A 26,244-nucleotide genomic window follows, 5' to 3' on the forward strand; every position below is an offset into this window, starting at 1 on the left:
GGATGACAGGGGCTCTGTGTCTCCCATTTTCCCTTGTTTTATTATTTGATTGGGGGGGGGGGGGAGAATCAGTAGTGTTCTGGTCATTGATGCCTAGAATGTTCCCTGTGATTTGAATTTTTTTTTTTTTTTTTAAATGACTCGGATGCAGTGTTCAAAAGTCATCGTGCTAAAGGCGGACAGAAATGCCATTGAGTTAAGTGAAAGGCCTGGCCTACACTTAAAAAGTTAGGTTGACCCAACTACATTGCTCAGTGGTCTGAAAAATCCATACCTCTGAGCAGTGTCGTTAAATTGACCTAATCTCCGGTGTAGACAGTGCTAGGTCAATAGAAGAATTCTTCCTACCTAGCGCTTCTTGGGTAGGTGGATTATGTACACTGATGGGAGATGGTAGCATATGGTTTCTGCCATGGGAGATCTTGCAGTCTAAAGCTATGTCTACGCCACAGAGCCTATACCAGCATAGCCATCTAATGTAGATGCAATGTGTGCCCACAGAAGGAGTTTTTTCTGCCGGTGCATGAACACCACCTCCCCAAATGTTAGCTACACCGACAAACACTTTTGTCTGCAGAGCTGCATCTGTGCTGGGGGCTTTGTCAGCATAGCTGTGTCATTAGGGGGTGTGGTTATTTTCATACCAATGACTGACACAGCTAGACTGGTATTAGTTTTCACTTTATACCAACCCTAAGTGTATATCCTATTCCTAACAGCTGTGTTTTTAGAACAGCTAAAACATTTTTTTGGCCAAATACACTGCTCACCTGGTTTGTGTGGGTGGGATCGTGCCATGATAGAAGAGCATTTTTAATAAAAAGCTATGCACTACCACTTCTGTCTGTCTTTGAGTATTTAGGAAGCAGCATTCCCCATAGTATGTAGTTTAGAGCATTTCTTGGTTACTTGGTCATAATCTGATTGGACCCTGTCTAAGGGGCTGACCAAAAGCACACTTTCCCAGTGCAGATGAAAAATGTATTGTAGACAAGCCCTAACAATGAGATTGTGGCAAACTGGGGTGTGAATCTACCTCGCCCTAGCCAGCTACAGTCTGTCCACTTGGACCCTGCTGAACTGCATTAACAGTTTATTAAAGCGCTTTGAGATCAAAGTGCTCTAATTTAAGCAGCAGACTAGTGCGGGGTAGACACACATCCCAGCTTGCTTGTCTATGTGAACAATTAGACTGTGGCCCTTAGATATTTGCATTAACACACTTTTAACTAGCATGAAGTTTAACACTATTTTGCACATAGTCTGCCCATAGTCATGCTTTTAAAACATTACCTGGTTGAGGTAACCTGTGTTTAAATACAACTTATCCCTGTCTCCACTTGGTGCCAAGTTGTATAAAACATGTTACTTGAACTGAGTTAGCTTTTTCTTAGTGTAGACATATCCTACCATGTTTAAAAAAACACACCTAACACAGTTTAAAATCCTAGCCTAGGTAGGGCAAGTTTTAGTTTTCCACTGGTTTAGCTGGTCATGGTGAACCCTGGGAAAGAGGGGGCAGCTAAATTGAGATGATTGTAGAACTTGCCCTGTCTCTGCTAGGATTAAAACACGTCAATTATTGCGTGGTGTTAGCATAGGTGCTGGAACTGGGGGTGCTGCTGCACCCCCTGTCTTGACGTGGATTCCATCATGTCCAGGGTTTACAGTTTGGTTCAATGGCTCTCAGCACCCCCATTATAGAAACTGTTTCAGCACCCCAGTGGGCGTTACACCTTTTTCCTAATGTAGAGAAGGCTTAAATTAACACTTCCTTATCATCCTACATGTCCTCAATGTAGACATGGCGATAACTTTTGTTCTGTCCAGATGCCATTGCTGTTTTCTCTTTACCTTTATCCAGGATGCCTCTGTCTCCTTGTTCATATTCTCACCAGAGTAGGAGAGTATGTTCTAAAGTTCAAGGATTTAATCTGTTGCGCAGATACCAGAGGAGCTAAAGAAGGCAACCACAGTCGGTATGCATCTTCCATCCCTGTGCATAGACCCATCCACATCATCAAAGCAAGCATGCACTCTTCTGATTTAAACATGGCTATGACTGAACCAGGTTATAAAATGGTTTGGTTTTGTCATGCTGCCTGGCCAAACCTTGTCTAGACTTTTGAGAGTAGGTTTGTTTTGATAGCCTTCAACCCCTAAGTGGCTGATCCAAAGCCCATTGAAGCAAATGGGAGTCTTTTCATTAATTTCACTGGGCTGCAGATCAGGCCTTCAGGCCATAACCCTGCACACACTTATTCATGTACATATAGAAGAAGTGCCATTGAGCTAAATGGTGTGTGGTGTGGACACATGCAGGTCAGGGACTTTGCTGTCATTCTTCACTGAAATAGTTTTACTGGAAATAACATTGTGAGGGGTTTTGGTGTATTCCAATTGTACTCTTAAAATGATTTGTATATGGTGCTCTTTTTCTTAAAGAATAGGAACAGGATTTGGGCTTAGAACTCTGCAGGGTTTAGAATACTATCCTGACTTGGTGGGAAATTTAATTTTGGTGCAAAGAGCTTGCAGCTTTTGTTTATTTCCAAAGCATTATATTTATATATAGTACAGGGAGGGGGACAGTTCAGCAACATTCTGTTTTTTAAAATCTTAATAACTTTCTGAGAATCATGACCATATTTTCTTCAATATATCATGCTGGTCATGTAAGTGGAATGGTGCTCTCTACATTTGGATGCTTTCCATTTTGGAAGGATCAATCTTGCCTATTAAGCTCTCAAACGAAATTGCTTTTGTGGTTTGCTACCTAGTACATCACTTAGCTCCCCGAGTATCAAAATTCTGTATCTTCTGGTTGCTAAACATGACACAAAGTACAGTAGTAATCTGAGTCCACAGGCTCTAAAAATGTGGCTTTCTAGAATGAAAGACAACTCCTTAATCTACAGCAATTTTCTATAGTCTCTCTGCTGAGTCTGTGCATCTTGGGAAGATTAAAACTGAACTCAGACTAAAATTATCAGTGTCAGTTACAAAATACTATTGATGAAATCCCCATCCACCAACCGAACATGGTTAGTTGCAGTTAAATGTAAGAATTGTGCGGCTTTCAAATAATCCTAAAATGAAAATTAGAGCACTGTTATTGGGGACTCGGCATTTGCTCTTAGGAAAACTGTCAGTGTTTTCAGATGTACTTTTCTGCTGCCTGGCCTGAAGTGCAATATTTGGGCCACTGATGAGTGATGGGAACAGTCTACCACAATTGGTTCAAGTAAGGGCATTGCATTTAAACACCTGTAATGTGTCCATAATGAGTGTGTTGGGTAGACAAGAAATAAATCCTGTTGTGAACAGCTTCCATTTTTAATGCATTTTGAAGGTCAAGAAGAGCAGCTTCCTATTAACCTGCTGTTTGATCTCCCCTTAGGATTTATTTTATTTTGAGCCTGTCTGGTTACCTTGACAATCCTATTGGACCATACCATGGGGGGGGGGGAGGGGGGAGTTGTTTTGAAGCTCATTAGGAGGTTCGAGTAGAGGTGGCTAAAGTCATAAAATCTCGATCTCTTGCTGGTGATGGGGGAGTACCAAGACACAGAGACTTCTGCATTATTCAAGTCCGAGAAGGGAATTTGTCTGTAAATTATACTACTTGTATCACAGTAATGCTTGGAGGCCACGGTTGAGATCAGTCCCCATGGTGCTAGGCACTGTACAAACATAGCAGGAGACAGTCCCTGCCCTGACAAGCATAAATTCTAAATAGACAGGCCCACACCGTGGGGGCCAGGTTGGGAGAAAGGCAGTGTTGTTATTCTTTTACAGATGGGGATATGAGGCCCAGACTAAACGACTTGTCCTGATCACACACTGTCTGTGGTAGAGCTGAGTGTTGAACCTAGGTCTCCTGAGTCCCAGTCTAGTGCCTCCACAATACCCGCCTGCACTGCCCTCTATCCTAGGCCAAAGCTATGTAGCACCAAATTTATCAATAAATTGCCATTTTGGATTATTGCTTTGCTGAAGACCTCTGTCTGAATTACATTTTCTGCTCTGTTAGGAACCTCTTCTAATTCCCTGGTTAGGCTCCCTGTGTGACTGGGCCATAATTCTGTTAAATTTGATCTTTTAGGCTAGGTTTAAGACACTTAAAAAAACCCTCCTGCCCTGTCCACATCAGCAGTTGAATATATTAACTGATAAACCAGGCTCACAAGCTTTCCTCACATGAGCAAAATCTGTAGGGTAGCCAGGGCCTACAAGAGAGAGGAATAATGGCTACCATAACACATCTTGCCTGTTGTTGGGTAGGAGGGTGAAGATTTCTTCTTTTCCAAGGAACGATTAACTACTGAGCTCGATGAAGCCTTTCTGAGCCTGAAATGCAGGATGAATAACGTGGAGTTGTTGGAAGTGAAGCTGCTCACTGCTGTTAGAGTTCTTATTAGCATTGGATCTGGGTGTTCTTTTTCAGGTGCAAAGAATACCCCATCGAGGCTCAGTCCGGGACCCCCTTGAGGTTTTGCAGTTGACTTCAGTGGGAGCAAGACAGGACTCTTGGGTCAAATAGTTCTCCCTCCTCCTCCTGGTTAGATTAGGTTTGTTTAAACTTTTGGAGGCTATCTTTGCTGAGATGCCCTGGTGATGTGAGACATGTAAATTTCTAGATAGACAACGAACTTGGTGACCTTTTGTCACCAGTGGGGCACCATTGTGAAAATTGGGGGTGTACGTGTGAAAAGTTCAGCAAGAAGCTTTAGGGTTAGGATACCAAAAAAACCTGGGGCTCACTGAAAGACACTTAACAGATGGAACAAATGTGGTGTTTCAGTACATTCAACCCAAGACTCCTACATGAACGTTACAGGGAGATGTTCAAAGGCACAAATGGGAGGTAAGCATCCCACTTTCGTGGAGTTCTGGTAAGAGTTGGGCATTTGTGCCTTTGACAACCTCCCTTACTTGTAAGCAGTGTCTTTAAAGACAATGGATTAAATCCTTGTCCTGTTGAAGTCAATGGGAGTTTCCCAATGGACTTCAGCAGCACCAGGCTTTTAACCCATTGTGTTACCTTTCACCAAATGCTGCTGCCATGTGTACAGTCTAGTGCTGTGTCCCAGTGCTTACTCTGAAGAGGGAGCTGAGGAATCCAGGTAATGGCACAGGATGCATTCTTCCTTTATGCTGCTTGTTTGAATTTCACATACTCCTGCCATTGCATAAGAACGGCCGTACTGGGTCAGACCAAAGGTCCATCTAGCACAGTATCCTGTCTACCGACCGTGGCCAATGCCAGGTGCCCCAGAGGGAGTGAACCTAACAGGTAATGATCAAGTGATCTCTCTCCTGCCATCCATCTCCACCCTCTGACAAACAGAGGCTAGGGACACCATTCCTTGCCCATCGTGACTAATAGCCATTAATGGACTTAACCTCCATGAATTTATCCAGTTCTCTTTTAAATGCTGTTATAGTCCTAGCCTTCACAACCTCCTCAGGTAAGGAGTTCCACAAGTTGACTGCACTGTGTGAAGAATAACTTCCTTTTATTTGTTTTAAACCCGCTGCCTATTAATTTCATTTGGTGACCCCTAGTTCTTGTATTATGGGAATAAGTAAATAACTTTTCCTTATCTACTTTCTCCACATCACTCATAATTTTATATACCTCTTTCATATCCCCCCTTAGTCTCCTGTTTTCCAAGCTGAAAAGTCCTAGCCTCTTTAATCTCTCCTCATATGGGACCCTCTCCAAACCCCTAATGATTTTAGTTGCCCTTCTCTGAACCTCTTCTAGTGCCAGTATATCTTTTTTGAGATGAGGAGACCACGTCTGTACGCAGTATTCAAGATGTGGGTGTACCATTGATTTATATAAGGGCAATAATATATTCTCCGTCTTATTCTCTATCCCCTTTTTAATGATTCCTAACATCCTGTTTGCTTTTTTGACCACCTCTGCACACTGCGTGGACATCTTCAGAGAACTATCCACGATGACTCCAAGATCTTTTTCCTGATTTGTTGTAGCTAAATTAGCCCCCATCATATTGTATGTATAGCTGGGGTTATTTTTTCCAATGTGCATTACTTTACATTTATCCATTTAATTTAATTTGCCATTTTGTTGCCCAATCACTTAGTTTTGTGAGATCTTTTTGAAGTTCTTCACAGTCTGCTTTGGTCTTAACTATCTTGAGCAGTTTAGTATCATGTGCAAACTTTGCCACCTCACTTTTTACCCCTTTCTCCAGATCATTTATGAATAACTTGAATAGGATTGGTCCTAGGACTGACCCTTGGGGAACACCACTAGTTACCCCTCTCCATTCTGAGAATTTACCATTAATTCCTACCCTTTGTTCCCTATCTTTTAACCAGTCCTCAATCCATGGAAGGACCTTCCCTTTTATCTCATGACAACTTAATTTACTTAAGAGCCTTTAGTGAGGGACCTTGTCAAAGGCTTTCTGGAAATCTAAGTACACTATGTCCACTGGATCCCCCTTGTCTACATGTTTGTTGACCCCGTCAAAGAACTCTAATAGATTAGTAAGACACGATTTCCCTTTAGAGAAACCATGTTGACTTTTGCCCAACAATTTAGGTTCTTCTATGTGTCTGACAATTTTATTCTTTACTATTTTTTCGACTAATTTGCCCGGTACCGATGTTAGACTTATTGGTCTGTAATTGCCGGGATCACCTCTAGAGCCCTTTTTAAATATATCTCTGGTGCCTGCAGAGGCAGAAATGAGAACACTGGCAGGTGCAGCAGTATTAAAAACATGCCTGCCTCGTAACCTTTGGTCATAGTTTTCATAGTATACATGTACGAAACAGTAATTCTTGGCATGTACTTACATAGGTGTTGCTGTAATTGCAAGAGTAAGTAAGTATAGTAAGAGGTGGGCATAAGAAGAGGGCAGAAATAAGAAGTGTTCATTCCTATGGATAGGTGGCTTTTAAAAAAGTCTCCAAAGTAAATCGTAACTGTTAGATTTATTGTTGCTTACAAGAGCAGCTTTTTCCTATTTTTAGCATGGTTCAGTGGGGTGGAAATCCACTGCTCTGTTTACTTTGGATTGTTTACTCCTAGGATTTTCTGGATTGCAGCCTAGCTACATTGTGTGGGAGTCTTCCCACAAGACAAATATTGGAGTAATGGCATAGCTAAGACAACATTCATACATACCTTTAGTATATCATAGCATTCTGCCAGGATGAAGTGATCAGGAGAATGGAATTGTCAGAATATTGATAGATGCTGTTGTACTGATGTGACATGCCAATCAGCTGGTTAAGAGGCAAAAAAAAGTTAGTGGTTTCTGAGAGCCGGGGTGGGGTGGGGTGAGAGAGGAGAAATAATCCAGTTGAACTGGAAATGCAAACTGGGCTCCCCACCTCCCACTTGTTTTGCCCCTAAGGAGTCAAACTATGAGACTGTAAGTTCTTTGGGTCCGGGACTGTCTCATTCTATGTTTGTAATGAGCCCAGCACAGTAGGACCTCATTCTCAATGGTCCCCTGGGCTCTAACGTAACAAACGTGATAGTTGGTGGCACTAAACACCAGCCCATGACCCCAGTGTACTGAGGAATTGTATTTGTTACCACTCTACAGAATATTTAAATATTGCTTGTGACTGGGAAAGTTCTGGTGGGGGAAAAAGACGGTGCATCCGAAAAGCATGTGGTGTTACTTCTCAGTACATCATCATGCTATTAGATATGTTTGGATGTTTGAGAGGAGATGGGCTGGTGGGGTGGGGAAGTGTCTCATGCTATTAGTGAGCACTGTCTCTAGAGGATGCTCTTACCTTCATGTTAATGTTTGGGACTGAAGAAAATATTGGGGCAGAGGGGTAAGGTTCCTTCAAAGCGTTACAACTAGTTCTAATGCTTATCAGCCAGATACAGCGGAACTGAAACCTGCGATAGTTTGAAAGCTCTTGTGCGTCAGTAAATACTTGTGTATGGGGTTTTTATTCCAATAAGCCTGGTTTCTCCAAAGGAATAAACATCTTTCTGCATGACAGTGAATGAAATTAAGTTCGAGCCAGAGGTGCTTTAAGGTTTAAAGTGCAATTTCACTCTGAAATGGGACTATAAAAATGGTACCTGCTTACTCAACAGATGGGTTCCTTGAATGTAATCAAGATTGGATCTGGTCACATGAGTGACAAATGAGTCAGCCCTGCAGAGCTAAGAGATGGAACTGGATTTCATTCCTCTTATGCATCTTAATAAAAAAAAAAAAAATTGTTCCCATCAAACCCATTGGCAGTTAAGGGGTTGCATAGAGGTCACTGAAGGTGTAATAATTTGGCATGCAGAATCTTATTACCAGTAGTAGTGATGTGTGATAATACTAATAGAAAACCCAGCCTGATTGTCAGATCCCAGACTGAGTTATGTATGGTACAGTATGTAGTTATGTAATGTCCGCACTGATAAACAGAGCCCATCTGATCCGGAAGTCGCCGAGATGGACATGTAGCCCCTCCATTCCATGTGTTTTAAAGTCGCCTTTTAGATTAGAACTGCACTTTAAGATGTAGGTGGTTGATGGAAATACCCTGGTCTCCTGCAAAGTGATTAAAAGATTTTTCCTGATTATAGACTTTGAGATCTTCACTGTTTACCCTCCCTGCCCGTTAAATAGATTAAAAATCAAACCTAAACTAACACCACAATTCTCTTCTACTTTCAGAGATGAACATGGTGAGCAGCCCCACATAACGCATTGACCACTTTCTACGCTGCCTGACAAACCTTCTTTGGAACGATCTTTCTTTGGGGTGGGATGCCTAGACATTTGATGTTGGACTTTTCAGAAATGGCATCTGAAATCTCACCAAAGTGCAGACTTGGGAGCTTGGAGAGTCGAAGCAGCCACTCTAGGTGCAGGAATTTTACCTTGGTAAGTGCTTAATCTAGCTAAGTGACCTAACCTACCTTTGCTTTCTTTGCATCCTGTAGTTTTGGATTTTTTAATGTTAAGCTCAATTGACTGGAGTCCTGTATTACTGATTTTTTTTTTATTGGTTTCAGAGTAGCAGCCATGTTAGTCTGTATCTGCAAAAAGAACAGGAGTACTTGTGGCACCTTAGAGACTAACAAATTTGATTATAGCTCTACATACATTGTAAGGCCAAAAATAACCATTTTTGCTCCTTTTAGTCTGACTTTCTGTCTATGACGCAGGCCATAGCTTGGTGGAATGCCTTATTTTATTTCATTCACAAAGCTGAAATAACCAAGACTAGGTTGCTAGATCAAATCACATTGTAAACTTCCCTATTCCGTTCGCACGCATCTTACCACCACGGATTTGGAATCACAATTGACTCGTTCCAGACACAGACAAGTCCTGTGAACAAAAGAAATTGGAGATGTTTACCCTCTTCCCTAAGCAGGGCAGCTTTGAGAATAACCATCAGTAAGGTACTTAGTGCTTGATTGTAGACATCTCCTGTGTTCTGTTTCCTATTAGATTAGGCACTTAGTTGCCACTAGCTGCATGAAGGCTCTACTACTCACTCAGACTTAATATAATTTGGTGTGTAATGAATACATCACCATAAACATAGCTGTCTTCACATAAATGCATGTGTGTGGTCATTAAAATTGTGCATGAGTAATCGCTGAGTGTGAGACATGAGCCTTGCATCCTCCAATTAGAATGACTCAGGCTATTCAAGCATTGTCGCAGGAGGGGCCAGGGAAGGGATCGGGTCCTTTCACACTTGAGTCAATGAGTCATTCATGGGCGCAGGCATAATAGGCCTGGGGAGGCTAAGCCTTCTCTAAGCCAAGCCCTGGCCCTGCCCATGCTGCGCCCTCTTCCTCCATGCCGGTGCCCAAGTCGGCAGGAGCTCAGTTCCGCCGCCAGCCAGAGCCGATGCTGAGGCCAGCTGGCTGGCGGCCTGGCGCTGGGGGGGTGGGGTGGGGGAGGGGAGGCATGGTGGGTGCTGGGTGCAGCCTGGCGGTGGGGGAGGGGAGGTAGGGTGGGTGCTTGGGGCTCTGGAGGATGGGGGGGGCAAGGTACAAAGGGTGGGGCCATGTGGTTAGTCTCCCTGAAAGGGGGGGGGGGGGAGATCTTGTGCGCCAGCCATGCAGTCATTGCCACTGAGAAGGCAATGACCTCGACAATGTCTGCCTCTCGAAAGCACTGAGCATCCACGGCGGCAGGTCTCAGGCTGCGCCCCCAAAATCAGTGGCAGCTCTTGGGGAAATGAAACACAACAGGTGTTCACATCGTCACCTGTCTACTCTTCAGTGTCAAGAAGTGACATGGGCCACCTCTTGAACGACCTTCATCTAAGTGGGCGGCAGCATGGGATATGCTTCCATGATAGGGTTGGAATCCTCTGCTGTCATGGTGTTTCCCGTAGGTAACAAGAGGAGGGGTTTTTTGTACCCAACCCAGCAGGGATAACAAGCTGGCTATTGATGGAGGACTTCCACCAGTGTCATGCATCTCTCAGCTGACCAAGCTCAGGAAGACATTAGTGCCTTTTCTATAGGCCGTGCTGTGTAGTTTGTGTGGCTTTTTTATCCACGTGCAGTAGGAAAGGTCATACTAGAATTAATAAGTCTCTTAAATGACATCAATATTAAACAGATGTTAATAAATGGTTGGCATAGCACATAAAGCAGCTAGCAACTAAGGAAACGTTGCAGCTTCCCGCAGCTCCCATTGTGCAGGAATGGCAAACCATGGCCACTGGGAGCTGTGGGCGGCTGTTCAAATGTAAACAAACTGTCTGGCGGCCCGCCAGCGGATTATCATGATGGGCTGCAGGTTGCTCGCCACTGCCTTAAATGATGCTCTTCCTCCCAGGCAACATCGATTCTTTTTGTGGCCTTTAAGCCAGTCACTTAAACTTCTTGTCTTTGCTTCCTCATTTACAAAGCGAGGATAAATAGTACTGACCTTACACGTGGTGTTTGTAAAGGTGCCGAGTTTTAGGGGGAGGGGGGTGGAGAGAGAGAAAAGCACTGACAGTATGTTTAGACTTCCTTTACAGTCCATATTAACACACTATCAAAACATTTCATCACTACATCTTAACATCTCTCTACAATGATCAGTCACCCATAGCTGTTTTTCAACTGGCATCGCAATCTTTAGATACTACAAGGCAGGCAGATCATTAAGTTTAAAGGTTTCTAAGAACTTATCTGTTGTCTGCATTAATGAGTTTCTGTTTATCCAGACACAACATAGGGAGTCAGGGTCACTTTTTGCTGTGCAGGGCTTCAGAGGATTAGAAGTGAAAGTATCGCTTGAGATTTTTATTTTTTCCCCCCAGCTGGTTACAAGGAAAGGGCCCTCCATATCTCTAGGTGTCTAAACTCCATCCAGTTGGCAGGCGCAACCTTTGGATGAGAGATCTCTATGGAATTCAAATAAACACAGGAAAACAATAGCATGTGCAAACAGTTGAACTAACTCGAGCATACGCTGGCTGTTCAGAGCCAGTCTGGTTGACCTGGTAGCTTAGACAGTTTGCAGTTGTGTTTATACCAGTGCTGCATCTGTGAAACTGTACCACTGCTAGCGTTTGGGGGAGAGACTTAAACCCTCAGTGTACACAAGGCCCATGTGTAAGAACTAATTCTTGCCAGCAGTCTATTGTCACTTTAGCATATTAAGTAGGGGAAGTCTTGGAAATGTGCAGCTGTCTGCATGTTAATGCTTTGATCTAATCCATTTAGATACAATGCATTCTTTAAAGCACCCCATACTCGTATGTTGACTAGAAAAAGCTATTTTTAATGGTACCTGTATCCATACTGTGTTTGGAGTGGAATTTGCCTAACGAATAACGGACAGTTAAGGGCTACCATCACAAACCAAAATGTAAGTTTAATTGAAAAGTGATCTAGCCCATTTCCATTTATTTTAGAACTGTAAAAAGTCACATTATTCAAGGAAGGAAGTTTTGCACACAGGTCTGAGAGTATGAAAAGTGACATTCTGCCAGTGTCTAAAAACATCTCCTTGTCTGAGCAAAAGTTGACATTCAGATCAGCTAAAACATTCTCCGGGCACGTCTTTGCTACCCGCCGGATCGGCAGGTAGCAATCGATCATTGGGGATCGACTTATCGCGTCTAGTGAAGACGCGATAAAATCAATCCCCGATGGCTCTGCCGTCGACTCCGGAAATCCACCGCAGCAAGAGGCGGAAGCAGAGTCGACGGCGGCGCGGCAGCGGTCGACTCGCCGCCGTCCTCACAGCCAGGTAAGTCAACCTAAAATACGCAACTTCAGCTACGCTATTCACGTAGCTGAAGTTGCGTATCTTAGGTCGACACCCCCCCCTGTAGTGTAGACCTAGCCTCAGTGGAGTGAAAGATGAGTGCGCCTTCTCCATGCATAGAATCACTTGCATGGCCCTAAAAGGGTGGGTAAACAAAAATACTCAGTTCTTCTCAAGAATCTCAATTCCTAATCCCATGCTTTAAATTTAGAGCATGCTCCCTTTCACTTGGGGCAAGGGCTCCTGTTCTTGGTCGGCTCTTTTACACAGCTGATGAAACAAGTGCAGTTAAATCCAGGCTGAGCAGTTTAAGACTGTATATTTGAATCTCACTGGGGATAAAATGAGGCCCTGGACTTTTTCAAGCATCAGTTTATGCATCAGCAGCTTAAGACAAAAAACCAAAGGTTTGTGGGCTTAAGCAGCAAGGCCTCCTTTTTCAGTGCTTTAATTCTGTAATTGTATTCATAGGCAGCAGGTGGAGCCCCCCTTTAGGGAGGCTAGCCCCCAGCTCTGCCCCTTTCGTCTGCCCCCCCTCCCTGCCCAGAGGAGCCCCAAGTGCCCCCCACGTTGGCCAAAGGAGCTCTGGACCAGCCAAAGCCCCCAAGCCCTCCCCACATCCTGCCCAGAGGAGCCCCAGGCCAGCCTCAGCCATGCCGTGCCTCCCCAGATCCCAAGCTGCCCTGGGTAAAAACCTCTCGTCCCAAAGACGCTTTTGATATGCCCCATGCAGGTTCCGAGATGGCTGAGGAGGGCGGTATTTGTTACTCAGTTTCCTGGATTCAGGAGTCCAGGGAGATTACAAATGAACCTGGTAAGCTGCTTAGCACATACCGCCTCCTCGGCCACCCTGGAACCTGCATGGGGCATAATAAAGCAAAAACTTCCCCCCGCCAAACCCCGCAACAGGGTCCGGTGGTAGCAGCGTGTGGGGCAGAGCCTCCCCTGGCCCGTTATACCCGCTGCCCATGATTGTACTATTTCTAAATCCAGCTGTGAGTAACTGAAGTCATTTCTAGGTGGGAATAGCATATCAGTGCAGTAGTGTCACTTACTGAAACCATACAGTGCCTGCTCGAGCATGTTTCGGGTGAGTTGTGCTGGCACTGAATTATGGTATTGAGATTGTACTAGTGTCTCAAATGCAAGTGAGAGCTACTGAGAGAACCTCCTTCCTGTGCTGATTACCCTGTGTGCTGTTAAATACCTACTGCTCTTGGGCACTGTGTGTAGCCTTCGTACGTAAACAAATGCAATGGACCCTAGTGTGTCCTGTTAATTTGATTCTAGGTTGGGTTAGACTTTCCAGTTATGCCTGTGTTAGCTGCTATATTTGGAAATAGGTTTTGACCAAATGCTCCCGCCGCCCTCCCGCCTGGCACTCGGGCTGGAGTCCGCGCCGCCCGCCCACCCAGTGCTCCGGTGCTGGGCGCCGTGCTGCTCACCCCCTCCGCCCCCCGTGTTGGGGCTGGGGGCTGTGCTCAGCTGCCTGCATGCCTGGCACTCCAGGCCTGGGGTGGGGGGCTGGGCTGCCTGCCCGTCCACCTGCTGTGCTGGGGGCCGCGCTGCCTGACCAGCGCTCCAGGGGGACGGACACTCAGGCAGCCCGGGGCTGGTGGGGGGTGGGGCTCTCTGGGTTCTGGCGGAGGTATGAGGGGCGGGCCAGCCAGGGGCTATCCTCCCCCAACCCCTTGGTTCACCCGCCGCCGCCCATGGCAGACGTGCTACCTAAACAATGACCGGTGCACTATGGGATGGCAGCAGGACAAGGACTATTTGCACTGTTGTTTTGTTCCCCCTGTGGTAGCTGTTGGCACTGCCGTCACGCCAACTCTAATCAGGAATGCACGGCTGCCTCTGGCGCTGGGTAGTGAGCAGCTGCATTCCTCCCCATTCCAATTCTTGCATTGCTTCACACCATCTGATGTTATAATCTCATACATGCCAATCTCAGGCCTTCCCTTTGCACAAGTACCCACTTAACCTTATCTGCACCCAGGCTCCTCCAACTTCTCCATTAAACCAAGGAGGTTACACAGTAGTAAGGTTTTAGAAGTTAAGGATGTTAGTTAGGAATTGCAGACTTGATTCTACTACAACTATTCCTTTGTTCATATGAATTTACAGTGGACTGATCCCAACAATACCCCATAACTCTTGACTCCACCATGCTGAATGTAGGGAGTATGTTACACAAGATTAAGTGGTCCTGTAATGACACTATTGAGATGATCCTCAATCATTGAATTTTTCCAGTGTTTCTGTTCTTTATAAAATACCTGTCTATGGCCCTATATGTAGAATGAGAATCTCTTCACACAATCATACATGCAAATAACTAATCATTCTTGTTCTGAAGCACCTCTTATTTTCGTTTTTATTGCTTAGTATTCACTCTTAGTAGAATTAAAGTCCCTTATATTAAAGGGCCAGTAGATCACACCTTTACTACCCAATTTAAAACATGGGGGTTGCCCAAGTCACTGTGGGCCGCCTTTGACCTCCAAAACCCTTAGATACTGACACCAAAAAAGACCAAACATTGAGTCATTCAGATCCAATGCTGTGATTGCAGGGATGGCTTTCAACATTGTTACTTAAGTGGACTTAAATTTTGAACAGAAATCAAACACAGAATTTTACACACACCCGCAATCCATTTATAGAGATAAACTTTACTTTCTTAAACTTACAATGTAGCAAAAATTCCAGATTTAATAAAATCATGGGATATGCAATACTGGGTCCATGGCTGTAATATATTCTCCAGTCCTTACTTTAATATTAACTTTTCTGGACAGGGTAGAAGAGAATTTGTTCACTGGAACACAAACTTTCCTTTACAAAAAATATTCCAGTAGCGCGCACACTGCTCATGCCAGACAGGGCAAATGCGCATTAAGTTCTAATATATTAGATGCCAACTGAACATACCCAGCTTTTTTCGCTTATAATACAAATTTCTTCCCTCACAGGCAACAGCTTTAAGACTCTAAATATTTCAGTTTTCAAACTTCAGCTGTTCTTTGACTGTAGCTTTTTCTTAGAGCAAGAAAACCCACTCTCTCCCCCCACCCCCCTCTGCTTTCCAGTATCACAAGGAGTTGCAGGGATTCTACTTAAACTTTCCGAAAACAAATTATTTTTCAGGCAGCAAGAGAGCCTGGAAAATAAGCCCCAAAAGAGGTGACTGTTTCCACATATGGACTATGTGGAAAATAGGGTTCTAATGGAAACTGGTTTTGTAACCTTAGTTCTAGTTGGCATGTCCAGCACCTACTGTAATAAAATTCCTCCCCTTTTTCTGAAGCTTTCAGTATAACTTGAAGAATGCAGAAGAGCATTTTGTAAAACAGCCGTGCTCTTAGAGCAGCGATCGCTTGTAATTCCTCAAATTACACCATGGAAGTACAGAGACAGCTAATGTAAGCAATAACTGGTCACAAGCTGTCACTGCTCTGAGAGCATTGTTGTTCCACAGTACTGACATGCGCATATTATCACCATAGTATCTGAGCAGCTTGAACACCAATGGATTTATTCTCATGACATCTCTGCAGCAGGGAAATATCCCCATTTTACAGATGGGGAAACTTGAGGCATAGTGTGCCTGTGGCAGGGCTGGAATCTGGACTTTAAGGGTCTCCTGAACCCCATCTCAGTGCCCTAACCAAAAGACCATTGTTCCTCGGTACAGGGCCGGCTCTAGGTTTTTTGCCGCCCCAAGCAAAAAAAATGTTGGCTGCCCCCCGTCCCAGCCCTGGGCTCCTCGCCGCACCCCCCTGCTGCCCCAGCCCTGGGCTCTCACCTGCACCCCTGTGCCGCCCCAGCCCTGGGCTCTCACCCGCACCCCCCCACACACACCTTCTGCTGCCCCAGCCCTGGGCTCTCCCCCCCGCCCTGCACCCTCCTTCCGCTGCAGCCCTGGGTCACTGGTAACTTGCTCCCAGGGTGGGTCATTCAGCAGGAATTTTGGGTGTGCACAGAACACAGACAGGATTGGTTCCCATATGGTTACAGAACTGCAGTAAAGTGGAACAATTTTTCAGCTTGTGTGATTGGAAGATATCTGGATGCATATTATAAGACTGTCCTACATAAATGAGGAAAAGTTGAGGTGCCTTTATTATTCTTTTGTTCCACTCTTTCTTTCTATGGGGAATTTGCCAATGCAATATCACTGTCTTCCTTTTAAACAAACAAACAAACAAAAGGCAATGGCTGTTGAAAATAGCAATTCCAGTCCTAATAACCACTGGGAAGCATTTCTTGCTCAATTTTATCCTACTTTTTCTACAGCAAGTTACTGTGGATCAGTATATTTGATTTGGGAGAAATGAAGTAACAGCCGCCCAAACTGAGCTTGAGCACTCCTGAATTTTGAGGTGTTCAAATCTGGAAGGCAGGTGCTGGGGGTGGGAGGGCTGTAGCTCCGCAGGGGAGCACGGCAGCATCTATGCAGCGGCGTGTCTGGTGCTGCGCGAAGCCAGACACGCTGGTCTGAGTGGCACGGTAAGGGGGCTGGGGGGTTGGAGAAGGGGTGGGGGTTCTGGGGGGGGCAGTCAAGGGACAGGGAGCAGGGGGGGTTGGATGGGGCGGAGGTTCAGGGGGGCAGTCAGGGGCAGGGAGAAGGGGGGGGTTAGATGGGTCAGGGGTTTGGGGGGGGCAGTCAGGGGACAGGCAGCAGTTGGATAGGCATGGGAGTCCCAGGGGTTTGTCAGGGGACAGGTAGGGGGTGGGGTCCTAGGGGGGAAGTTGGGGGAGGGGGGTCTCAGGAGGGGGCAGTTGGGGACAAGGACCAGTGGGGTTTAGATAGGGGGTGGGGTCCTGGGGGGCAGTTGGGGCAGGGGTCCCGGGAGGGGGTGATCAGGGGACAGGGAGCGGGGGGTTGGATGGGTTGGGGTTTCTGTGGGGGGCAGTCGGAGGGAGTGGATGGGGGCAAGGTGGGGCTACCCTCCCCCCCCCCCCCCCCCCCCGTGGAGCGTCCTATTTTTTGAATATTAAAACATGGAATCCCTACTCACAGTGCAGCTCTCCATTCACAGCAGGCTGCAGCATGAGATCTCAGCTTCCTCGCTCCCTCCTCCTCTTTCCTGTTGGTAGTGGCCAAGGGAATGCTGGGAAATGTAGTTCTTTCCCTGCTCCAGGGCTGGCTCTATAGGCAGGGAGCTAACCAAGGAACTACAGCTCCCAGGGCCCCCTGTTGGTTCTCAGCTCCCATGCTGGATCCCTGCCGCCCCTGCAAATGGGCTGCCCCAAGCATGTGCTTGCTTTGCTGGTGCCTAGAGCCGCCCCTGCCTCCGTAGCTGCTTTCTCATCACTCCCATGAGAAACCGACTACTTGGGTGACCATTGCAGAGAGAAGCTTTTTGTTGAGGGAAGAAAATAATGGCTGTGAACATAGACTTGTGCCTGACGATACTGGGGGAGGCACAATGTGAAGGGAGGGCCATGTGACTGCTCCACCTGTTGCCTCTGGGAGGAACCTTCCAGCCCCACCTCCCTGGGCCAGGGCAGCCAGTTCTGCCGGCTGCTGGGAGGCTGGGGCCACAGGACTGGGAGCATGTGCCGCTGGGCTGGGCCGGGCCGGCCTCGGCCCGACTCACAGCATAAGTGTTTCTCTGGAGTTCCCACGCGCTCGTGGACACCGCAGCAGGGGGAGGGGCATGGGCAAGGCTCCTGCCTCCGGCTGAACAAAGGGACCTTGCTCCAAGCACCTTCCCCAGTGACCCTCCTGCCCTGAGCTGGGCCTGGCCCAGGGCTGCTGCATGGGCCCCTCTGTCCTCCTGCTGCGCCTCTCCCCCCTCCCCTGGCACTTCCAGCTCCCTGGGCCTGGGTGGGTGGGGCAGAGCCACTTCTCAGGCTGGCTCACTGTGCTCCGTACCACTTGCTGAGAGGCGGTAGCTAGGTTGACAGAAGAACTCTGTCTACAGTGGGGATTAGATTAGTTTAACCATGTCACTCAGGGTGTGGAATTTTCATACCCCTGAGCTATGTAGTCTTAACATTTTAGTGTGGACCTGGCCTCTGTCAAAAACTCATATGGTAAGGCCTCAATCCTGCATTGCAGGGTTAACACGGGGGTGGATTAACAAATTTGCCGCCCCTAGGCCGTCAAAAACTCCCCCCCCCCCCCCCCCCCCCCCGCCAGCTCACCTCTGCTCCCCCGCGGCAAGCCGGGGAGGGAGCGGGGAGAAGGGGAGTTGTGGCGCGCTCGGGGGATGGCGGCAGTGGAGCAGGGAGTGGTTCCCTGCCCCCCCCCCAAGAGTTACTCCCCGTGCCCGCCAGCTCACCTCCGCTATCCCCCGAACGCGCCGCTACTCGCTTCTCCCTCCCTCTCTCCCAGCGCTTTCGCGCGGCAAGCCTGGGAGCGAGGGGGGAGAAGGGGAGATGCGGCGTGCTCGGGGGATGGCGGCGGCAATGGAGCAGAGGTGGGCTGGGGAGCAGTTCCCAGCCCCCCATTACTCCCCGCGCCCGCGGGCCCTAGCTCACCTCTGCGCCGCCTCCTCCGAGCGCGCTGCAACTCACTTCTTCCTCCCTCCCAGCGCGGCAAGCCTGGGAGCAGGGCCGGCTCCAGCATTTCTGCTGCCCCAAGCAAAAAATAAATAAATAAATAAAAATCGCGACCGGCGGTGGCAATGGGGGGGGGGGGGGGGGAGCCGTGATCAGCGGCGGCAGTTCGGCGGCAGGTCCTTCGCTCCTAGAGGGAGTGAGGGACCTGCTGCCCCTGAATTGCCGCAGGTGCCGCCCCTCTCCCTTGGCCGCCCCAGGCACCTGCTTGTTAAGCTGGTGCCTAGAGCCGGCCCTGCCTGGGAGGGAGGTGGAAGGAGGGAAGCGCGGCGCGCCTGGGGGAGGAGGCGGGCCAGGGATTTGGGGAAGGGGCGGAGTTGGGGAGGGGGCAAGAGCAAATTTGTTGGCCTAGGCCTTGTTGGCCTAGGCGATAATACTGGGTTAACATACTGCACAGTGAGGGCTATTTCTCTGTTCAGTCCCGTTTTCACCATCCTCCCCCCCCCCCCCCCGGTATTTCAGCTCAGTAGATGGGGGGGGGGCTTTTGGGGGAGGGGGGAGGCCACAGTTTTGTGTGTTTTTGGGGGGGGGGTTGTGTTTAAATGGGAGACTTTTTTTTTTTTTTTTCTTTTAAACTGTAGCTGAAAAATTTTGCTCAAACTTAAAACCCAATCCTGCCATAAGGCAGAAACCACCCTCTGAAAACTTCAGCCCAAGAAATCAGGGCTTTAGACAAGCAACTAAAAATGGGGCTAGAATGGAAACACTTAACTACAGTGTGATGCTGGCAGGCCAGGTGCCAACTCTTGCCAAGGCTGCGGGCATTAGCGAAGAACTGACAAATTCATAGCTGGAGACCAGACCAGTTCACTTGTGTTAGTGTTACGCAATAGGTATTAGTCTTAAGAATGTATTTAGTGTTTAGACTCTAATTCATGCAGCAATTTACAAACATTCTACAATCTTATTCATGATGTCTATATTCCATGCTATAAGGAAATATGTAAGTTTTGCTTTATAACTTTGAAAATGTCTGCTCTGAACTTATGAACTCAGATGGGAAGTGTATGGGGTTGGATTTTTTCCCATGGTCCATCCAGAAGAAATAGCAAAATCAGATGGGCCCTCAAGGAACATCGCAGTACAAAGGATTGGTTAATGGCCCTGTCACACCTTGGAAATGCTGTGTGCAAGGAAGCTCATTCTTTATGGACTTGAAAGCTGAATGAAGGCAATAAAACAAAGACCTAGGAAAATTGTCCTTCTCTTTGCTGTTTGAACTGTCACAGGGCCAGAGACCCCAAACTAAAGCCAGAGATCCCCAGGGGTCACCACCTGGGTCTGCCTTGAAAGATACCTTTGAGTTGACAGATTACTACAACTCAGTCACTCTTGGGAGTTAGATTGCAACTCACAGGTTAAAGCAAGCAAACATACAGTAAAGATTTATTAACTAGGAAAAATAAATGTTTTATTTAGATACCTGTAGCCAAGTCTATAATAAGCTATTATCTTTGGTGTAAGATCTAGCATAGGTGCCGACTTCCCCTCTATCCCGTGGGTACTTGGCCCCCACCCCCACTCCACCCCTTCCATGAGGCCCTGCCCCCATTCCAACTCCTTCCCCAAATCCCTGCCCTGGCCCCACCTCCTCCCCTGAGCATGCCATGTTCCCGCTCCTCCCCAGAGCTTGCTAACGCTGCCAAACAGCTGTTTGGCAGTGTCTGGGCAGGAAGTGCTGGGAGGTAGGTGGAGGAGCAGGGACATGGCACACGAGGAGGAGGAGGTGAGGTGGGGTGGGGAGAGCTTGGCTGCCAGTGGGTGCAGAGCACCCACTAATTTTTCCCCGTGGGTGCTCCAGCCCTGGAGCACCCATGGAGTCAGCACCTATGAGATCTAGGGTACCAATTGATCTGGGGTAAGTGACTGGTCTCTTGGGACTAGAAGCAACCTGAATACGGTGTGAATTTTTTGGTGTAAGTTACCATTTATAACTAAGTCCAGCTTGCCTGGGTGGCAAGATAGACTGGAGAATGTAAGGGGACTGTCTGTGACACCCTGGTAAGACTGTTGTAGTGATCCAGGAGTTCACGTTTGTTTCTGGCTTGGTGAAATCTAATTATAGAACATACCGCCAGTTTGGGGTGCCTGCCCTCTTTTTGACAGTCCACCCTGAGGTAGGTACTCATGGTTGTGAGCCACTCCAGACAGCGTGACACACAGCAGTTGCTGTCACTAGATCAATTCATGCAGTCTGTCAGGAGTACACTTCAGGTTACACAATTAATGTGTGGTGTATGGGTGCCAGAACTGCAGTGCTTTGCTCATAACCATCTGGCTCTCAGGGAATGCATCAACATCACATACTTCTTGTGTTAGCAAAAACGACCCAAGATTTCTCTTGTATTTATTAGAAAACTTCCAGAGATTGTAGCTCAACCAATACCGACCAGGCTGGTTTACAAGTGGGTTTTTTGCTCTGAAGACCCAAAGATGTTCTTCGAAGCTGAAATGTAAAGCAGTGGAGGGGGAAGTTCAATTGGCTGCTTGGGATTATAAAGCTAATTGTGAGCCCTAAAGCATTTACCTTCACACCCACATGGTGGTGGTTTAAATTGCAGACCCACCCACACTACTGAGTGCTTAAGGCTTACTGCCAATCACCTAGTGCTTTTCATCTATAGATTATAGTTTTCTGCGAAGGTAGGTCAGCAGCATTGTCCCCATTTTAATGACTGGAGCACAGAGGTAAAGGCTTTGCCTGCACCAGGATTTTAGCCACTGGTATATCTGCACCAATGCACACTTTTGTCAAACACTTCTTTACCCCAGCACAGGTTGATCAGCACAGCTTACTCTGGTTTGGCAGGAGTTACGTTGCCTTGGTGTAAACTGCGTTTACTCTAGGGTTTTGCACCGGTAGAGCTACACGTGCCTGGCTTGTCAGGCCAGGCAACAAGCTAAAAGCAGAGATGGAAATGGAACTTATATCTTGACTCCCTGCCTGGTTTCTCTTCCCTCCCCTCCCGCCCAGTTTGCAGCCAGCAGCTGCTAGCCATTCTCACGGTTACACACTGTATGAGAGAAGTGTAATCTAGAAAAGGAAGCAAACCGCCACTTGCCTCTCATTGCTACTAGAACAGGTGCTTTGCAGACACAGTCTGCAAAGTTGTTGGGAAATGTCTTTCCCTCACCTATTGTCTCATAACACTCCTTACTAGTCACTATTTGTCATCCTTCTACTTGTGGAAAAGAGGGTGCTTCCCATGAGGTAGGAGTGTGAGAAGGGTTCAAGCATTGCTGCTCATAGAAGCGTTATTGGGATCAGGTTCGTCGAGAGCTGTGAATCAGAGAAGACTAAGTGACTTTTTGGATCATCCAGTCTATTTCCCCACTCATGCAGGATTATTCCCTACTGGACAAAACCTGCCTTGCTGGTCCCTCTACTGTCAGGAAGCATTTCCTGATATTTATTCTAAATTTCCCTAATTCTTTGATTTTTTTTTCTTTTTTTTATTATTCTCTAATTCCCCTTCATCCTTGTTGTTAACAATTTGTAGATAGTTGGTTTATCATGGATATCTGTCTCTGCACATCTCTGTACCCCAATCTTCTTGTTTTCCCCCAACTCGATACAGTGACCAAAACGACTATTTTGGAAGCCCAATATGACACGAAAAAGGGGCAGGTACTTAGCTCTTCTGAAAATCAGGCACTTTAGTCTGTCTTGCATCAGACACTCAAGCACTGAACGTTCGTGAAAACACAAGCCTATACTCTTTAGTATCTATTCTCAACCAGAGCAAGTGAGATTTATTTTTTTTAATATGCTCTGCTAAAATAGGATATTACAGCAGTGGCTATGTCATCCTTTGTTTTTAATAATTTTGTAGTTCTGTCAAAAAAGCAAAAACTTTCCAGTCAAGACTTATGCTCTATCAACCCATACCGCCTAAATATACTCATGGTGTTTATGTTGTAGCTATTTAGACTTTTTTCCCCCCCTTAGGTTGGAAGTTTCTGATAAGATAGTAATTGTTAGGATCATGCTTTTTTTCTTTAAAACAGGTGCTGCATTTGTGTTCTATTATTCAGTTAACCAGTCTTTGCAAAATCCTATACAACTAGCATTTGTTGTCTTCACTTTAAGACTCTTTTCTCTAACTGTAGGATGATGAAAGTCTCCAATACCTAACCCATGAGGAGAAGGATGTTCTCCTGTTTTTTGAAGAAACCATTGGTTCTTTAGAAGATGACTTGGAAGAACAGGTCCTACATGACAGCGGTATCCATGGTCACTCCCCAAGATCAACGGACGAAAATGCTTCCAGCCATTCAGAATCCGAAGAGATCATTGACTTGGTGCAATCAACCTCTGAGAACAGTGATCACAAGTGTACTCCGAACAGAGAAGTAGTAACAGGTAAAGTGTGACAGCTTCTAGTGTATGTACATTGAAGCAAATCTGTTGTTACTCAGGATACAGAAGTTCTAAGTCTTTTCAGTACTGACATACCTCTTGTTCTGAATTTGTTGAATCCTACTTTTAAAAAGCAGATTTTTTTTCACCATGTCCCTCCCTGTTGTATGGGAAGTTTGTGTGCCAGTACCACCAGAGGTGACGCATGGAGTGGGACATGCAGGGTCACGTCCCCCGTCCGTCCCCCCCCCCCCCAGATTGCTTGGTCACATGGTGCAGCCTGGCCCTCCTTCCTGGGAGGCAGCTGAGCCAGCAGGAGAATCAGCTGGAAGCTGCAGGGAGGGGCCTCCTCTTTCTGGGAGGAGAGAGGGGGTGCGCCACATTCCAAGAGGGGGGACTCCTTGAGGGGTGTGACTCGAGCTGTTCTGGGGTTGTGCCCCCTCCCACTCTCAGCAGGCACAGGTTGTCTCTGAGTACCATGCACGTGGCTTAGTAGCTCAACATTATTAGTTTCCTTAATTTAGTTGTTCGGATGCTGAATTATGACTATTGTTCCTCTCTTGTGTGCCCGTCATGGTCCCCCCCCGCCCCCCCGAAACACCAGGGCACTAACAAAATAAAAGTGTAATGAAGTTGGTTCAATGAGCAATAGGAGTGAAATGCATGACAATGACTGTAACAAGTATACTTGTTCATGCACCCGTTCCTTTATCCACCTCTAGCCCACACTTCTGTGGACAGCCATCTTGTGAATCGATGGTAGTGGAGCCACCATGGGGGCTTAGAGGAATGTGGCTTCACTGACCAAACCCCACCACATGGGTAGTTGGTGCCCATAGAGAGTGGCCTCCTGATCCCTACACACAGCCAGTTTCCCCAGACTCTCTGCAGAAGAGGAGGACTTGCCCATTTGCAAATGCGCTACTTGGGTTTTAAACCGGTTTCTTTCCCCTCTGGTCACAGTAACCAAGAAAGGGCACAAACGCAAGAAATAGAGGAAAAGGAGAAGGCTGCTGAAACACTGCACATACATCTAGCAGATATGGGAATAATGGATTAGCAGAAGGAAGGATTGTATCAAACCCATCACAGGCAGTGTCTAGGTGGAGGCATTAGTTGCCGGAGGAGACATTAAGCCACTCAAGTTCCAACTTCTTATTCAAGTGAAAAGTTGGGGGTGAGGGGTGTTGTGGTGAGAGAGGCCAATACTAGTGAAAGGAAGCTTTGTGTTCTACTCTGTGCAAGGACCTAATGAGATTCCATTTGTTTAAGTGTCAGAGGCTGCCAGGAGAACAGATGATCCTAAGCCAGAGGGCGATGAGCTGCCTGAGAAGATTCCACCTCCTGATGCTCCGCCAAGCCACCCTTCAGCTCCTCCATTGATAAGCGATGAGAAAGTTCTTGCTCCATGCCCCGTGCAGCACCCCAAGCTTCATCATGCCATCCCCACTCCACTTATCTTGGCTCAGAAAATGTCCGAGAAGCAAGATGAGACAAGGACATGCTCTCCCACTTCCCCCAAGGAGGGGAAGCCTGTGGAGTGGAGAAAAGCCCCAGTGCAGAACGGAGACTGTTTCCCAGCTCTTAAGCACCCTCTGCTGCCTGCACCCAAATCCTACCGGTTTCCAAGTAATATCAACATAACCAATGCAGGTGGGAAGGAATTCAACCAAACTATCTCTAAGGCAGCAGTCAATGTGCAGGTGCGCAAGGCCCAGGTGCTGGCCAACATGAACGGAGCAGCCTTTGGGACAGCTGAAATAGAAGAGAGGTGGCAGAAGAATGAGCTCTTGGTTCGCAGCAGAAGCTCCTCCTTAAGAGATCTAACTTCTGAGCAAACCCGATACGACGCTCTGACAAAACTAGGCCTGGCGAAGGAAAGGCCAAGTCTGGTCCAACAATATCGTGCCCCAAACACACAGAAGATACAGGACTTGCAGGAAGAACAGGGAGAGACTGTTTCTAATGGGTATCAAAATATCCACGCAACCTTAAAATGCGATCCCAGCCCTTTCCTTCCTATGGGCAAAACCGTGAAGATCAAACCAGACACAGCTCTCACCAGGGACAAGGTTGCTCGACAGAACGTTGCCAAAAGCTTTTATGACCATGGGCAGCCCGACTTAAATCTGGAGATGAGAAAGAGGTCAGGCTCACTGCCTAGACCTTCGGGATTTCGACCCCAGGGGATAACAGTACAGTTTTCCGGCCGAGGCTCAACAGAAGAAGCCAGGAAAGAGGCTCTTCGGAAACTGGGGCTGCTGAAAGAGACGATCTGAAAATCTGACAGGACCATCCTGACACCTGGGGGCAAGCGAATGGATTAGCTTTGTGTTGGAGCAGTCAAACAGGATCTGGTTTAAAAGGAAACTGGGAGAACAAGGGGCAGTTCTCTGCTCCTGCAACCCCAGGAGGTATTAAATATTGTACAATCGCAGGGACTTGCTGTCTTCACACCAAGAGTGGCACCCCAGTGGGTTCAACACTACATCCCACCAAGTTACCTGTCTGATGTTCAGTGACTTGTGCAGACTTTTTTCTTTCTAAAGTCCTGGCTGTAGCAGAGGGCATTGCATTAATGAAGTGTTCTGTGCAGTATTTTTTTTTTTTAATTATTGTACGTAGATGACAAATCAAATGGAGGATTTTCCTTATGTTGTACCATTCTGAAGCCAAAAACCAATAGATCCCTGTGTGTGTGTATGATATATTATAACTGAAGTCTTCAACCTATCTCACAAAATTCCATGACTTTTCTTTCCTATGATATTGTATTACCTAGCTCTGCCCATATCGATACATAACAGGTGTTGGAATCTTCCTTCTCCTCACTCTGCCCAAAATCTCAGCTCAAGCATGTCTCTGACTTGTGCCTCCGTACAGAGGGTGGTTTCCCATTTGGCCTTCTCTCGGACCTAGAGGCCTAGGCTTGGAGTGGGTAACTGCATTGTTCTGCCACTTAATTTGAACATCACCTCTCCTCCTAAGCAGTTGCTTCTTGAGCATCTAGCGATCTACTGGGTGTACAGTGACAGGCACCAGCTAGCTCTCAAGGATACATGCAGTGTGTTC

At 46.9% G+C, this 26,244-nt stretch overlaps 1 protein-coding gene across 1 annotated transcript; it reads left to right on the top strand.

Moving 5' to 3' along the window:
- Positions 1 to 8,777: 8,777 nt before the first annotated feature.
- On the top strand, positions 8,778 to 25,451 carry PROSER2 (proline and serine rich 2). Its single transcript, XM_065397460.1, has 3 exons — positions 8,778 to 8,894; positions 22,923 to 23,175; positions 24,445 to 25,451. Exons 1-3 carry the CDS (start codon positions 8,778 to 8,780, stop codon positions 25,449 to 25,451), a joined length of 1,377 nt encoding a protein of 458 aa, XP_065253532.1.
- The last annotated feature ends 793 nt before the right edge of the window (positions 25,452 to 26,244 follow it).

Source organism: Emys orbicularis, chromosome 1 (assembly GCF_028017835.1).
Source record: "Emys orbicularis isolate rEmyOrb1 chromosome 1, rEmyOrb1.hap1, whole genome shotgun sequence".
NCBI classification, from domain to species: domain Eukaryota; kingdom Metazoa; phylum Chordata; order Testudines; family Emydidae; genus Emys; species Emys orbicularis.